At 35.7% G+C, this 17,248-nt stretch overlaps 1 protein-coding gene across 30 annotated transcripts in view; it reads right to left on the bottom strand.

The window, feature by feature from the left end:
• The window catches only part of DMTF1 (cyclin D binding myb like transcription factor 1), a 59,293-nt gene that overhangs the window by 16,675 nt on the left and 25,370 nt on the right, over window positions 1-17,248 (bottom strand). For 26 of the 30 annotated variants that reach the window (XM_003822730.7, XM_008976310.4, XM_055114616.2 and 23 more), the window contains 10 exons: window positions 15,304-15,461; window positions 13,647-13,679; window positions 12,651-12,760; window positions 10,361-10,589; window positions 9,005-9,156; window positions 6,687-6,896; window positions 3,988-4,070; window positions 1,662-1,817; window positions 913-1,290; window positions 184-328 (listed from right to left, as the gene is read on the bottom strand). In XM_003822730.7, coding sequence (XP_003822778.1) covers window positions 184-328; window positions 913-1,290; window positions 1,662-1,817; window positions 3,988-4,070; window positions 6,687-6,896; window positions 9,005-9,156; window positions 10,361-10,589; window positions 12,651-12,760; window positions 13,647-13,679; window positions 15,304-15,461 — 1,654 coding nt within the window. The remainder of the gene's footprint in view (window positions 1-183; window positions 329-912; window positions 1,291-1,661; window positions 1,818-3,987; window positions 4,071-6,686; window positions 6,897-9,004; window positions 9,157-10,360; window positions 10,590-12,650; window positions 12,761-13,646; window positions 13,680-15,303; window positions 15,462-17,248) is intronic. The other 4 variants (XM_055114631.2, XM_063606278.1, XM_063606280.1 and 1 more) reach the window with 1 other exon arrangement.

Raw genomic sequence — 17,248 nt, 5'->3', positions numbered from 1 at the left:
AGTTAGTCTTAAATGTATATATTCTCTAATCCATGTCAAGAATTTAAGGTATTCTACCACAGTGTAGAACTCAACAGGACTAGTAGCTTACTGGATCAAGAAAGACTGAAACAAGTTAATTAAATGTCTGATTTTTTCCATCTAAAATTTATCAGGCACATAGTAAGTATTATATTACAGTACCTGTTAGTGTTGTCAAAGGCAAGACAGATTCAGTATCTATAACATCAGATGCCTGGATAAAGCCATGTGGTGAAGGAACGATAAGTATTGTTTCATCATCAATTGTTTGATCAACTTGTTCTTCTATAGTGGGAGACTCTAAAGCCTAAATAACATTAGAAAAAAAATATTGACTCATATTCCTTACTAGTCTTCCTTAAAATCCCATGTATAGGTATGTATAGGTTAGACTTAAACATAACCCATTTAAAAATCAGAATATAAAATAAAAAGTTAAGGTCTCACAGGGACAAAAGATGACCTCACAATCTAACATACTTTTAACAAAAGGAACTCATAAGGACTAGGTCAGTTATAGGTCAGCTGAATATAACAGAAGAAACAATGCTGTTACAGTGTAGGATGATGTTCCTAGGCTGAACCACAAAGATTACTAACCACTCTCAGGAAAATGCTTCTATGGGTTCTAACAAACATTTCTCAATGTATTGTAGGTAAAGAGGAAAAAGTTTTAGTGAGGAACTGTGGTAAGATAGAACATGGTTTTCTTATTCTTCCTGACTGCCACAGGATCACTGCCTGCCCATTTCTGCCAGCGACAACACTTTGTGAGGTGTGAGGTTAGGGGTTTGAGCTTAATTTCATGAGTCTTCAGAAAAAAGTTTCCCAAACTGCAGGTTTGAGGCTCAAGGCAAGAATCCATTCAGTTGTTCTTAAAGTACAACTTACCTCAGTAACATAAGCACTGGCTAAATCAGAGGGTGATTCCTCTTGTTTAAGGTCGGTGTCAGAGATTTCTTCTTCTGTTCTGACCATAACACTATTCATCAGTTCTGTGCTATTTTGGTCACTGAATTTGGATACATGAGCATCATTAAATGATGGCTCCACAGTCATCTTAGGGTGATGAATTTCATCTGGGAAAGTGTCTGCTTCTAGGGCGTCTGGAGGCTCAGGAAAATCAGATGACTGAATATCACTATCGACTGTCAGTTCTGCTTGGGATATGGAAGAAGTGATGTCCTCTGTGGCAACAGTCTGAATGATGACTCTTGGTGTGTGACACTGCACTGTAACATTATCACTTGTGTTCAACAAATGTTCTGGCTATAAAACATTAAAGAACCTGTTAAAGTTGTAAATCAAATGACATTTATGGGGGTACCTCACTGTCTCCCCCCACATCTCTTACCTCTCAAACTGTAAATACTTTTATCACTATTTTTCTAGAACCCTTGTCCTTTACTTGCTAGGGCCTTTGTTCTTCTAATGTCCCTATTCTAATGTATAGCCATCTTACATAAAGAGAAGGGATGAAACATACACTCCAGTGAAGGCAGAGTGATGGTGTGTAACACTGTGCCTGGAACAGCAGCAGTAGGAAGAACTGTTTAGATAACTACCTTCTATTTTGGTCCTTATCAACTAATCCTGGTCTATAACAGGTACTCAAAAATCAAGTAATTTATGTAACATACGGATAAAGCATGAACAATAATCTGTTCAGGAGAAGCAGGAGCAGCAGCTGTCAGGGTTACTGTGGGACTAGCAGTCAGAGTTAGGGGAAGGCCTTGGCTTGAGCTTGTTTGAAGTAGGTAGGTGCCTGGAGTGCCAGTGGGCTGTAGATGGAAAGACTAAAGGAAAAAGGAAAAGATAGTTTAACAATGATTAAGTCTACTTTTATACACAAAAACGGACTGAGTTTAGTTTACTAGACACAAATGTACTTACCCATTGTGAAGGTGCGAACAAGTAATACAATGTAGGGCATAATCGTCTCAAGTCATTACCTAGCCTGAAGGTTTAAGAGGCTGCTCTTTGCTCCTGTGTATTTCTATGGTCTGGTCTCAGCTATTTGTTTCAGGGCACCAAGACAGTTGTATGAGCCACTGTTTCCAGTGCAGTAACCCACAACGCCCAATCACCCCTCTTTTTCCTTCTTTGTAGCACGTAAAAACTGGCAGGCCCCCAGTTAAAAAAAAAAAAAGGCACAACAGCAGTGTTTACTTGAACACTTTTTCACGGTATAATTTTGGGAAATTTTTTACAGAAAGGGACAGGGTACAGAAATAGTAATTAGCAATGTTCTGCTGAAGGAGAAAGATGTTTATCTGAAAAAGCTGGTTAACTATTAAATAACACATTTTCTTTTGAATTTTTAAAGGAAGTATAATAAAATTGACCAATAAACTTTTCACGACCATAAGCTTCTATATAAAAAATTTGATTTAGGTTTATCTTAATATTCTAAAAAAGTATTTACACTCTAAAATAGGTCTGGGAGTTAAAATCATGTAGCCTGTTTTTCAGTCTTGTGTACTTAGCTAAAACAACTCTCCTGGGTACTAAATCCCCAAATATAGGTTTCCTTATTGCTAAAGTGGAGACAGTAACTACTTCTCATGGAAAGTGTTTGGGATTAGAAATGATTATGAAAGTGCCTGGAACTCTGTGAGGACTCAATTTCTTTTCCTTTCCATAAAGGTTAAATCATTTTCCTAAAGGTAGCATATATTAATCACAAATGTGAGGCTTTATTTTAAATACTTTATATGTACACGTATATATTATATGTGTTTTATTTAATATACTTAACATTTAATTTTCACAATTTTTTGAAGCTGGAGTACTATTATTATCCTGTTAATAAATTAAGGGAAAGCCTAAATATTGTGACCCCATAAGTAAAAACCTGAACACATACCTCAAATATGTAGGTGTGTACATATATTGTTTACCAGGGGAATGGGCTTAAAAAAGTAAAAGTTTTCTACCTGTGTCAAATGGTTGTCTTATACATCCCCATTTCAAAGACCACTGGATTAGGAGACTGACTTAGGTTAAGTAAGCTGCCAGTAAAAAGTTCCAAAGGTGGCCATCCTCTTGGGATTTGGCTGGGGAGAGGATGAATAAAGTCTTGCACTAATAACTCTGTGTTCTTCATGGTAAATTAAATCTTGATTTAATAAAATTTTTATTTTCTTAAGGAAATATGAATTATAGGTTTACTTGTTTTAGAAAGGGCATTCAGTCATGCTCCACTTTCAACCTACACTTCAGCTGCAGGAAACCACTGATCTACTTTTTGTCTACAAATTTGCCTATTTTGGACATTTCAAATAAATGGGAGCCAAGTACTATGTGATATTTTGTGTTGTCTGGTTTCTTTCACTTAGCCTATTTTTCAAGGTTCATCAATGTTGTACCATGTTTCAGTATTTCATTGCTGAGTAATATTTGCATGGCAATAGCACATTTTATCCATTTTTCTGTTGCTAGACATTTTGGTTGTTTAATGCCATGAACATTCATGTACAAGTTTTTATTGGACAGATATTTTCATTTCTCTTAGGTGGATCCTTTGGTAACTGTGCTTAACCTCTTCAGGAGCTACAACACATTTCCAAAGCAGCTAAACCACTTAGCACTGGGACTTTTACATTTTGTATCCCCAGTGGCTAGTACAGTGTTTACTGAATGAATGTTGTTAAATTGCTCATGATTAGTTTGTCCACAAACTTTCTCAAATAACCAATATGAACTTTTTGGTTATAAATTATAACTCAGTACAAATCCACAGTATGTATATACTCATTAGCACTGTCATTTTCATATAGATAACATTTTGGTTTATATACAGATGAGAGAAAAGCTGATTAAAATTATAAAAGTGGAAGTCTGATTTAGTCTACCATTCATTTGGCCTCAGACTTTTATGAATCATAAGCAAATGAAACACAAAAGTGATACCAACTGATCTTTCTCATGCATAAAAATGGCCAATATATATGAAGCGTTACTCACGGGAAGAATCTCAAATGTCTGTAGTGTTCCACTGTTTAGTGTTATTGTTTCTGAGTCAACGGTAGCAGGAGAGTCTGCTGAAGCTGTGGTAAGAATAAGGACAACAATAAATGTTTTGTAAATTTAAGTTTCTCTAGTGTACTCAATTATCATAAAGGCAATTTAATATTGAATAATTTGCCTGGAGACCTGAAGTCATTTACATTTCTTAGATAAGGAATCTAATGAATTTGTCTTGCATGACATATAGTGCGGGGGTGGGCTAACTATGGCCCACAAATCCAGCCCATTGCCAGTTTTTGTAAATAAAGTTTATTGGAACACAGCCACACCTACTGGTTTATATATTTTCTGTGGTTACTTTAGCACTACAACAGAGTTGAGTACCTGTGACAGACACCAGAAGGCCCATAAGCCTAAAATATTTACTATATCTGTTCCTTTATAGAAAAGGTTTGCTAACCCTTGGTATACATGATTAAATGTTTCTAACAGTAGGAAGTAAAGAAGAACACACTAAGACCAACCTGCAAAAAGACAGGAACTTGGTAAAAACTAGTTTTCTTGTACATATGGGTAAGCAGTATGGATGTCTGGACTGGTAGTCCAAAAATACTAGGTTTTAATCACTTCCTAGCAGTATAAAACCTGGGTAAATAACTTACTTTATAAACTAATGTTCAGATATTTTTTTTTTTACCTGTCCTGCCTACCTCATACAGCTGTGAGGATCAAAAGTGCTTGTAAACACAAATAAATGTTAAGAGAGCATTATTTCCGAAGACCACATTTGGGGACTGAATAAAGATCAGACAGTATAATGTCTTTACATGTGTGTCAACTGAGGATCAGACTTTATCAACGTCTGCTCAAGGTTAAATAGAACATGCTAGAAATGTCATCTTTTTTGGCGCTTGCAGTCATACCTATAGGTAAATTATGTGAAATATGATTTGGAACTTTTACTGTGTAATGTTTATTATACTTTATTAAATTCTGACTACAACACTTCTCAGCTATTTAAAAGGAATCTAATGCCCTTACCAAGAGAAATGCACTTGATTTGTATTATTCATCTTACTGTTTGATGGATCCATAAGATCACAGCTATAATAATTTGAAGTGATTCCAGATAAAACTAAATCAAGGTTAGCAAACTACTGTCAGGGACAAATGTAGCTTAAGGCCAATATGGTTTTTACATTTTCAAAGGGTTGTTTAAAAGCTAAACAAAGACTATCCCTCAGAAACCTATGTGGCCTGCAAACCCTAAAATATTTACTATCTGGCTCATTACATAAAGAAATTTGCTGATCCCTGTTCCCTAACCTAAAAAACGAAAAGAGATTTTAGTTAGAATGCTACAGGTAATAGGTGGATTGTAGAACACTTAACTATATTCATTTTTCTTGCTGTAAGAGGGAAAATTCTAAATACTATTTAAAATGATGCTATCAATATTAAGGTATCATTTATAAAATGTTTGTCTTCCCAATGGGTACTGTCAACTCAATAGCCAAGAAAAACTAACATGCCCAATCAATTTATAACCAATAGCAACTCTCATATTTACTTGGACTAGTAATTTCAGTTGCTTTGCAATCCTCAGACTGTAACAAAAACGAAAAGAAATCCTTCATTGTTGATTACACTGGTAGAAAGATAACCAAATTCAGATTAGGATTTTAAGAATAAGAGGTATGGTTAGTTTAAATGTCTCTAAGGTAACTCTGACAGTCAATGTACATGGATATATGGTGTGAAACACCAATATGTGGTTCTGCGATTCTCAACCAGGGAATCATAATGGTATATTTGGAAACATGCAGGGTGTTTCTGTTTCTCATAATGACTGGCATGTACTACTAATATTCTGTGGGCAAGATCAAAGGACACTGAATATCCTGCAATGTAAAGGACAGTCTGCAAAAACCTGTCGCTCAAAATGCCAATAATCACCTGGTTGAGACTAACATAGTGATTGGAATACTCTTGGGTTATCTTTTCAAATGCAGGTAGCATATGTAGACCAAAAACAAGGAAGAATATGGTTCTGAGAATTTCATCCTCATTCCTTTTTTTGTCACTATAATTCAAGACTGACGGGAAGGGATAAAGATCAATTTGACTTATACCTAAAGAAAAAAAAAGTTCTCACTCTAACAATGGCTGGGTTCCCATAATCTCATTAAGCATAAAACTGTCCAAACACAGTTCCCAATAGGAAACTGGCCCTTTACTCCCTGAAGAAAATCATTCTTAACCTTGCCAAAACTCATTTCTTTACCAAACGACCTCAAATCAATCCCCAATTGATATGTCTTCTAGTGAAATTACTACACGACATACCAGTTGGTGAATTCTATTTCTTTGCTTGATTGACTGCTTTTTAGGTAGTTTTCTATCATTCATTCTAATTTCTATTTTTAATAATTTCTATTGTCATTAATTACAAAATCTAGAAATTAAGATGGTTTCAAATGGTTTATAATGGTTGGGCAACTGCTTATACATCCTTCCTGTCACACATTCATTCTGTGTGCAAATATTAACTGAACTAAACAAAATATCTTAGATGTCCTTCAGTTCACCGACTTGGGTAAATTTCTATTAACATTCTAGAAAACCAAAAGACATCAGAGCCATTAACCAAATCATACAGATCAAACAGCAAGGAATCTTGAAGATCAAACACTTACAAACATGGGTGATCTGGACTGGAATCTGCAATGCTGCCATGGGGCTAGAAGAGATGGCTGTATTATCTTCCAAGCGGGCAACTCTTATCTGAACATGCTGCACACTGGAATTGGTATTACTGTTTGGAACTCCAGATCCTGATTTATTCTCCAAAAGCGTTGGGTTGTTTTTTTGGTTCTCATGTAACTGTTTAAGACCTTTTATTAAGACTGAAGGGAGATGGGTAGACAAAAAGAACATTGATTCTCCGACAGACCACCATCTAAGCAGCAAGGGAGGTGGGGGGAGGTAAGGAGGGAAAGTATTTGGAATAAATAACTGCATACTGGATGTGAGAGCTTATAAAAATAAGATATTTTAAAAAACAACATATCCTGAGATTTTTATAAACATTGTAACAAATTTTAATTCTTAATATTGTTATTCTTGCCATCTAAGATTTATAGTGTTAAAAAAAGGTAGACATTACAAAGAACATGGAAACAGGACATTTTCTATTCTAGGGTGTCTTGATAGAATTATTATTTAGGAAGAATACTGGCAATGCTAAACAGCTTATTTTCATTTTTTAAACGAATAGTGTATGTTTTCTCCGCCAGGGCTGAAGGGCCCTTGACTGTTGGTCTAGAGGTAGCAACTTATCTTTTCCAAACAGTAATATGGTATTCTTGCACAGGGAAGCCAATTCTAGACTTTGCTTTGCTTTATTCGTAAAATACGCTTATCCTCTCTAACTGGATTTTTTAATTTAATTTTATTTTTAGACAAGGTCTTGCTCTGTTGCTCAGGCTGGAGTGGCATGATCATAGCTCACTGCAGCCTCGAACCCCTGGACTCAAGCCATCCTCCTGCCTCAGGCTCTTGCTCCCCAATAGCTGGGACTACAAGCACATGCTCACCATGCCTGGCTAATTGGTTTTTATTTTTTCTGTAGTAATGGGGTCTTGCTATGTTGCCCAGGCTGGTCTCAAACTCCTAGCGTCAAGTGATCCTCCTGCCTTGGCCTCCCACAGTACTGGGATTATAGGCATAAGCCACCACACCTGGCCTATACCTGGGTATTTTAAAAAACCACATTTTCATCAAGGCAAAGTTCCTCAGCATTAAATTTTCCTTTGGAACAATGGAAGTTAAGAGTGCTATAATAAGGGGAATAAATTTAGTAACCTAAATTAAACAGACTGTACAACTCAGTTTAATACCTAAATGCAAAACAGGCAACAAAAAGTATGCTTCACTTTAAGCAAACCCAACTTAAGATCTCTAGATTTATATAATTAATAAAATTAGAAAATTACAGAGCCTTTGTTCTACAAAATTATCACAGAATTTCTCTAACACACCTAGCTAAGATATTTGAAATTATACAACTCACAAAAGTTGACTTAAACTTAGGTTTTCAGAAGTACATCTTTGTACAAAATAAAAATATAGTCATCAATCACTTAAGGATGGGGATATGTTCTGAGAAATGAGCCATCAGGTGATTCTGTCATGGGATCATCACAGTGTACTTACACAAACCTAGATGGTACAGCCTACTACACACGTAGGCTAGATGATCTATATAGTCTATTGCTCCTAGGCTACAAACCCTTACACAGCATGTTACTGTACCAAATACTGTAGGCAACTGTAACACAATGGTAAATATTTGTGTATCTAAACAGAAAAAAAGTAAAAATACAGTATTTTAATACTGTGAGACCAATACTATGTATGACATCTGTTGTTGACTGAAAGGTTATGAGTGGCCAGCTATGCTGGCTCATGCAGGTAATCCCAGCACATTGGGAAGCCAAGCTGGGAAGATCACTTGAGCCCAGGAGTTGGAGACCAACCTGGGTAACATGGCAAGACCTCATCTCTACGAAAAAAAATAGCTGGACATGGTGTGTGCCTGTAGTCCGAGCTATTCAGGAGACTGAGGTGGGAGAATCACTTGAGCCGACAGGTTTAAGGTTACAGTGAGCTATGATCACACCACTGCATGTCGGCCTGGACAACCAAGCTAGACCCTGTCTCTAAAAACATAAAAATTAAATCGTTATGTGGCATGATTTTATTTCCTCCTGATAGTTTACGTAGAAGAACAAGAATAAGTGTGTACATTTTCATTTTAGGGGCTTTAGGAATTACAAACAGTATTAACTCTTCTCTGGGGAAGAAAACAATTACTGAGAGAAACAGGGAAGTTGTGTAAGTAGAAATCTGCTATGATATCTCTAGCTGGGGCAAAGAACTTCTAACCTCTCACTCCTAAGGAGTAAATATGGTAAGAAAAGGGGAGGAGCTTAAAAAGTAAGTAATACATTACCAGGGAACGAAACATCCTTATGGTTTGCAATTTGCCTTTTGATGGTCCACCATTTACTTCGTAGCCATTGTGGTGAACGGACACTACTCCATCCCTCAGCTAACAGATCCCAGTTAATGTCGTTTTCATCAGCTACATCAAGTTCTGCTATCCTACAGTTACAAAATAAGCATCGTTAGACATTAAATTAATTTCTCTATAAGAACCCCTCCTCTGACTACAGGTAATTGCACTGGCAAATAAAGGGAATGGCAGGTTATGCCAATGAGATGCTATTGTTAAGTTACACGGGAAAGGATTCCAGGAGTGCAGATCTGCTTTCAGAGCTAACAGCTAAGAAATACCAACAGCAACCACTTTTAATTAAAGGTACAACCAATGGGCTAAACTACAAATGGTTAGAGCCAGTTGAGGCACTGTGAAGGGAAAGGAGTATGCTAAAGGTTAGAATAAGAACAGATTTAGTTGTATATATGCAATGTTTCATAGTGTGGCATTTACTAAGTCATTTATTTCCTGGATCTGAGCGTTTCCATTGTTAAGCAAAAATATTTAGAAATGAGCTATTTATAAAGATGACTAGTTGAAAAAAAAAATCCAAAACAAAATAACACAAAAGCAATAGCTGCAATCAAAAAACAACACAATAGTACAACAAAATTTGAGGTTTAAAAAAATCTGTTTGTTTTCTAGCTTGTTGTGACGATTTGATTTTTGGTAGGGAGTAGCCATGGTGACAGTCTCTATTACTTCAGGGTCTTAAATAATTTCTTGCTAGTATTTTTGCCCATTTTAGTTAATAAATCTTAATGGTTAAACCAGCTACTTAAAAAAATAAGCTGGGATTATGATATCTTAAAGCTTTTTCGAATTTGTATGAAATGGATGTGTTTGATTTGGTCTACTTTGGAGGTGTGGAGGTAACTACAGACTGGGCCCCCTTCTTGGCAATCTTAGCACAGTAGCCAAGGATTGAAGGGCATGGAGACTGAACAGCCCTCTTATCCTAAACGTGTTCCCCCTAGGCTAGGACTGAGGCACATTGGTGGGACAGTGGAAAAGCTACACTGCCGCTGCCTGTGCCATACCTGTTCTGTGGATATACAGAGGACTTCAGTCTCCACGCCTTCAATCTGGTACTTTGCATGAGCACTAAACCCACTAAAAAAAAAAAAGGAACAAACACAACACAAAAAAAGAGCTCAATATGAAGTACTTAAGATCTTAAACAGTAGTGCTCTATGGAAAGGATACTTTTCAGACACTAGGCATCTAGGAAAACCAAAAGAGGAAAGTCTATCAAGACATCCACAGAAATTAAGTGGCTTTTGTCATTACAAGATTCAGGACACAAACCTGAGGATGAGATTGATTTCATCTTCCTTGGTCCATTCAGTACCCCCACTCTGTTTCCAATTCAGGTAGTTGAGCCATTTAGAACGACATTGCTTTTCTGAGCGGGTACCCACTCGTTCAGCCACAGCTGCCCAAGACACACCCTGTGTGACTATGTCACCTGGCTCAGTGCTTGTCAACTCATGAACCACTTCTGCAAGTCTCTTTTCTTCTTCTTCTGTCCACTTCCCTGAAAGAAGGAAATCATCCAGACTACCACTGCTAACTTCTTTTACAAATCTGATTCAGCCCTGTATTTACAAGGACTGATATGAAGTAAGCAATAGTACTAAGAGTTTGTTTCTGAATGACCCTCTGGTGGAAAACCATATATACCCACTAAGACAGTTTCATTTTACTAGCCCAGTAAGGGTCTCAGTAGAAAAGAAAATAAAGAATCCTAATGGAAAGCACTGACCAATTATGAAAAGAAAAACCACCCAAAACATAACTACAAAGAAGAATGTATTCTCAAGTTACACTAAGTCCTTTATAAACAGTGAAGTGGGAAGAGCTTCATCAATGGCTGACAGACAAGAAATGGCATGCTTTTTTTCTTACTGTCACCTAAGATTCCCTGCTCTGCAAAAGTAAGTTCAAGAGGCCATTACTTATAGGAATGAATGATGAGGGACAAGGGAAATTACACCAATGGGCTCAACCTATTTTAGTAAAAACTAGGTTTCTACCATCTTGTTTCCCCACTATCCCAACTCCAAGCTACTGTGATGAAATATTAGTAAAGTCTGATACAAGTATTTACTTTTATTCCTGTGTTTTCTCAACCCATAAACCCACTAATAGATAACCCCAAATGTTCCTCTCTGTCTTTTTCTTATGGAGCTAGAGCAGAAAAACAGAAAGGGAAAAAAGCCATTTTTTTTTCATCTTCTTTACCTCTGTTTCCATTTTGTTATTACTAGCTAAAAACCTCTAGAAAATTTCAAAAAGACTGTGCTTGCTTTGGGATTCCATTCATCTAGCAAATGTTTATTGAATTTTCATTATATGCCAAGCACAATTATGAATACTGTGGATGGATTCAAGACAAAGTCCTACTCTCCTATTCTAGCATGGTGTGAAAGGATGGGACTACTTTGAGACTGTGCTGTTTCATGGCATGGCCTCATCAGCAGCTGTATGTCACAACATGAGAAGGAAGCAGGCAGATCAATCAATCCCTCAGGCTGGCAATCAGGAAATGCCACTGTGTCCTTCCAAATTATGTTACCAAAAGGGGTTCTGTACTCACAGCATCTTACATGAAACTCTGAGATCCTATCCTAAATCTAAAGCTTACAGCCCTGCTTCTTTCATTAAGCTAGCCATGTCACAGAATGACAAAGTTGGTAGAACTTATGTTCTCACTGCCCTGCAGGTAACAGTGATAGTGCAGTAGTTAAGCAGGAAAGAATTCTGATTTCATTTTTAGAGCAGGGGGTTAAGGTCAAAATGTATATGCCCTGGAAGCTAAAGCTAAACTTCAGAAATTTTTTTTTTTAATTGAAACAGTGGGCATGGATTGTGGATCCTTCAGAGAACATTATGGCTAAAAGGGCACTATGAGACCACCTACTCTAATCTCTTTACTTTACAGAGGGAAGTGAGGCTCAGAAAGGTTAAATGACAGTTAATAGCAGAGCCTAAATACGTTGTTGGTCGCAAAGATTAGGTTTAACAGTATGATCAGGACATCTGCATGCATTAAGAGGCATTTGTGGTCTTGCCAGGGGACTGAAACACCAATCATAAATTTTTTCTATGGAAAAATATACTTTGAGTTTAAAATAAGCAAAATATGTACAAATCTTTGGAACACAGCTTCTTCCTAATTTGGGACTTACCTGTGACTAAAGTTTTTCATAAACACTCACTGATTAGCTGTTGCTAATGTAAATTCAACAGTTAGATGGGCCTAAATTAAAATTACTTGCTGCATGTATGTCTTCAAAATACTTTCTCAACTGGGGAAGTATTGAAATTGTTACAAAACTGAAACATGTTAGATCTGAATCATCTTGACACTAAGGTGATGTTGTGTCCCTGAAGACAATGTTACCTTATACAAAAACAAAGTAAAAGATTAGTTTGATATATCTAATAAGCTCAAGGAAAAGGAAGACTAGAAAATAAAGTCTGAACTAAGGTGAATGATCTAAATCACTCCCCAAGAGCAAAGAAAAGGCAGTATCCTAAGGGGCAGGAGGCTTAAGTGGTGACAAGAAAACGCTACCAGTAGTAGTCACAGTACCTGTGTTGCAAGTATCCTTCATCAGTCGGCACCGATCTTTGACAGAAGATGCACTTCTTCCTAGCGCCGCCCCTATTGTTGCCCAGTCATTGCCATGCTTTATCCGGAGCCTAAAACAAGAGTCTGCCAATCAGCATTTGGTTCAATTGTTTTCTCCCTTTTAATTTCATCATTTATTCTTCATTCTTCTTCTTCCCATTTGACTGGTTTGGAAGTTGTGGGCAGCAATACTTTGAGAGCCAAAGTTTGAAAGTGTGGCCTTTTTTTGGGGTCCACAGTTGTCTGTGGGTGAAAAAAAAACAGGCAGCAATTGCCTTTTTCCTGGGTCAGAGAAGAAATAAGTAACTTGGATATGTGTTCAAAAAAGACCAATTTCCCCTCAGGTTACTGACACAATCTCCCAGGCAAGCCCCAGACTTTCCCTTTTGAGCATATACCCAACAAACTCTTCTTTAGACATCTAAAGTTTCACAGGTCTTTATCATTATAAACAGAATCTACCTTCAAATTTTTTCATGATCCATACAATTCATTAAACCATACTTTAAGGTCTAACTCAATAAAGCAAAATTCTACTTCCTGAGATTCAATAGCCTTTGCAAGGTTGAGTCAGCCCAGATATTCACTGAAACATTTGCCAAGTCACCATTCTAAACCGAGCCATGTAGCACAACCCTGGTTTTGATCCTGGTATATAAATGCCCCAAATTTAGTCTTCAGGCTACCAAAAATGGCCCCTTAATCTTTTCTGGAACCCCTATTAGTGGTCTGAGGAAGCATCTGGTGAATGGCATCAGGAGACCAGATTATACATTATGAAAATGGTTATTTTGTGCAAGTAATGGATTTGATGCGATCTTTTTAAGGCCGATCATGCTTAATAGCACAATTCAATTATACCAGTCTGCCAAAAACCTCTTGAAATTTTCAAAGTAAAACTTTTAAGGACGTAAGACATAAAAAATTAGAATTAATGAAAAAAACTTTAAAACTTACTCCTTGAGCTTCTCAATTTCTTCAGGTGTATATCTAGAAATTCAGAGAAATTTTTAAAAAATCAATTAAAACAATGAATGCTAAAAACCTCAATAAAAATCAGAATTTCATTTAGGGAGCTGAATGTTAAGTCACTTAGCATATAATACTTTTAAAGTAACCCATTTTAAAGTGGATTAATAAAAGTTGAGAATAGGCAGGGTGCGGCTCACGCCTATAATCCCAGCACTTTGGGAGGCCAAGGCAGGCGGATCACTTGAGGCAAGGAGTTCGAGACCAGCCTGGCCAACATGGCAAAACCCCGTCTCTACCAAAAACAGAAAAATTAGCTGGTGGCAGGCGCCTGTAATCCCAGCTACTAGAGTGGCTGAGGCAGGAGAAGAGCTTGAACTCACGAGGCAGAGGTTGCAGTGAGCCAAGATCATGCCACTGTACTCCAGCCTGGGCAACACAGACTCTGTCTCAAAAAAAAAAAAAAAAAAAAAAAAAAAAAAAAAAAAAAAAGTTGAAAATAAATGCTTCTATTTTTATTTTTTTTTAAACAGTAAATATTTTTAGTTATAATAAAGGTAAGGATTGTATAATTTTCTCTAGAAAAAGAATCAACATTTAAAACATACATTTGCTCCTATGCTGTCTAACAGTTCCTTTATTTCAAACTTAGATTTTGGCACTCTCAAATCATAACTACTCCAAAAAAACTTATGGGTGACATTGTAAACTAGAGCTAAAAAGAAAATCTACAGAAAATTCCCTCAAAGCACTGAACAAATTAAGGTTATCTTCATTTCCTTTACCCAGGTATGGACATCTGACATACTCTTGCTCTTTATTACAGTAGGCAAGTACTCAATACAGCCTATGTAATGTTCTTTTTAAAAATGTCCATTTAATAATTATGAAAGGCTGCTCACTTTGTAACCATTTGTAATGCATGGAAAGTTTATGAATTGCTAACAAGTCATTTATGCTCCATTTAAAATTTTTTCTCTTTTTCCACTGTCACAAAAACATAATTTAATCCTCTTCAGCTTTCAAATGTACTTTCATTAGCAGGCTGCTGAAGAGCTAGAGAAAGAGCTCCAACATTAGCTCGGCAGTATCTAATATGCCATACTACTGCCACCTAAAATTTCCAAAGAGAAATTAAAAATATGTCAGTAACAGTATATAATCATTGCATTTGAAGAATCTTAATGATGCCTTCCCATAAATGCTATCTAAAACAGAAATCCATACATTGTTTTCAGAAATGTAGTTCTTTTCCATTCTGGATTTAAAAAAAGGCCACTGACCTAGGAATGCTATATTCTAAAAATAAATAGGAAAAATGTTACCAATAAATTTCAAGTTATTTTCACACTTCTTAAATCTTTAATCAGTACTGTATTTTTTATGTTACTTTACTACAAAGCAGACTTTGACATATTAAGTAAGCCAAGTCTTAAATCTAAGCTATATAAAGTGAATTAGATCCTAATTTCTAAAAGAGGCTTTAATAATAAGGTTTCACCATATTCACAACATGGACCTGGAGGATAAAAATATTAACAACAATTAATACCTTGACCATATTTCTATTGTTTAAAAAAATGGACAGTTCCTCAAATATTTCCCCTAATTACATGAAAACATGCAGCATTACAAGTTCTCATACTTTCCCACATGGTTTCTGTCATCATACATGCGAAGCACTCTTCTATAAACTGCAAACAAAGGCCGGTTCAGACCCCATGCTATAGTCCTGTAGAAATCTTTTCTTTCGTCTTTTGACATCTCAAAGATGATTTCTGTAGCATCTTTTATTCCGCGTGCCTAAATGGGTTACATTTCTTTGATTTAGGGATTTCTGATAAAATGCATATGGATATACTATGCTTTTAAAATTTGTTTTAATGTTAAAGGTCATCAACGGCATTTAGAAAAATAATATATCACTAATTCATTAATAAATCAAATATAAACTTTTAAGATGTTGCAAGAGATACAAAAGTGACACTTAAATGTTCCAAGAATAAACTATCAAATTCAATAAATTGAATTTCCATCAACTCTTTTAAAATTATAAAAAGTTAAAAATAGATCTAAAGAAAGCAGAAGGAAGAAAATCACAAGAGCAAAATCAATGGAATCCAGAATCAAAGCACAGAAAGGATAAACTAATCTAGAAATTGGTTCTTTGAAAACATCCATTAAGATTAATAAAACTTGAAATGATTAAAGTTCTGCCAAAATTTTAAAAAAAGACACAAACCGTACTAGAAATGGAAAAATGAGGCCTAAATAGAGATGCTGCAGAGATTAGACCATTAACAGAAATGAACAATTTTATGGTAATAAATTTAAATGTTGGTAAAATGAATCAATTCCTAGAAGACATCAAACATCAACTTACCAAAACTGACTCTGGAAGAGACAGAAAATCAAATAGGCACAGACCATCAAGAAAATCTAATCAGTTATTAAATAATCTTCTCACAATAAAAACACTAGGCCCACATGACATAGATGACATTATAGGTAAATCCTACCAAATAGACACATAATCCTGTTCTTAAACTATCAAAAGTTAAAAAAAAAAAAAAAAGTGGGTACATTTCTTTGCTTATTTTATCAGGCTAGCATAACCTTAATAGTGAAACCAGAGAAGGACAGTTTCAGAAAAGAATTTTCAGGTCAAACGCATTCACTAACATAGATATCCTAATAATATTTTAGCATATTGAACCCAGCAATGTATAAAAACATTAGTATGTCCACGTAGAAAAGTGAGTTTATCCCAGGAATACAAGTTTGTGTTAATTTCAGGGAAATTATTAATGTAATTAATCACATCAGCAGATTTATGGAAAAAATGTAAAATCTCAACAGATGTGGGAAAAACATTCATAAAATTCAATATTCATATCAGTCTTATCAAATTAGGATTCACTGATAATCAGATTTTTAAAAAAACCAAAATTATAAAGAATAGAAAAGATGAATCACTTGTGATATATATGTAGAAACCCAAAAATCTATGAAAAAAATATGTTACTTTAAAAAAGAACTAATTTTAGCAAGGTTGCTAGATACAAAACCAAAATTATTTGCGTTTCTACACAGTTTACATAACATTTTAAAAAGTTCCCACACAGCGTCAAAATTAAGAGCATCAGAACTTAGGCAAGTTATCAATGTCCTTTATGGAGGAAAATATAAAACTTGATACTGAAGAGGAACTAAATGAAGTTATACCATGTTCTTAAACAGGAAGATGACATACTGTGAAGATATTAATTCCCCCCAAGTTGATGTACAAATTCAATGCTATCCAATAAAAACTCCATTTGAGTGTTTCACTCTCTGTAAGCTGATTCTAAATTTATAACAAAAGAGCAAAGGGCCAAGAACAGCCAAGATATTTATGAAGAGGCTTGCCCCATCAGATATTGGGATTTCTGAAGACAGCGCTGTACTGGTGCAAGTATCAACAAACAGAACCTAAAAACAAGTTAGAAAACCTAGAAACAAATTTGTGGCAGCTTGATTTAGAACAGAATGGACACTGTAAATTAGGAATTAGACATCTATACAGAAAGAGATACAACTGAAATTATATC

The sequence above is a fragment of the Pan paniscus genome, chromosome 6, assembly GCF_029289425.2.
Source record: "Pan paniscus chromosome 6, NHGRI_mPanPan1-v2.0_pri, whole genome shotgun sequence".
Classification (NCBI taxonomy): domain Eukaryota; kingdom Metazoa; phylum Chordata; class Mammalia; order Primates; family Hominidae; genus Pan; species Pan paniscus.
This window is presented reverse-complemented; position numbering and strand designations above follow the sequence as displayed.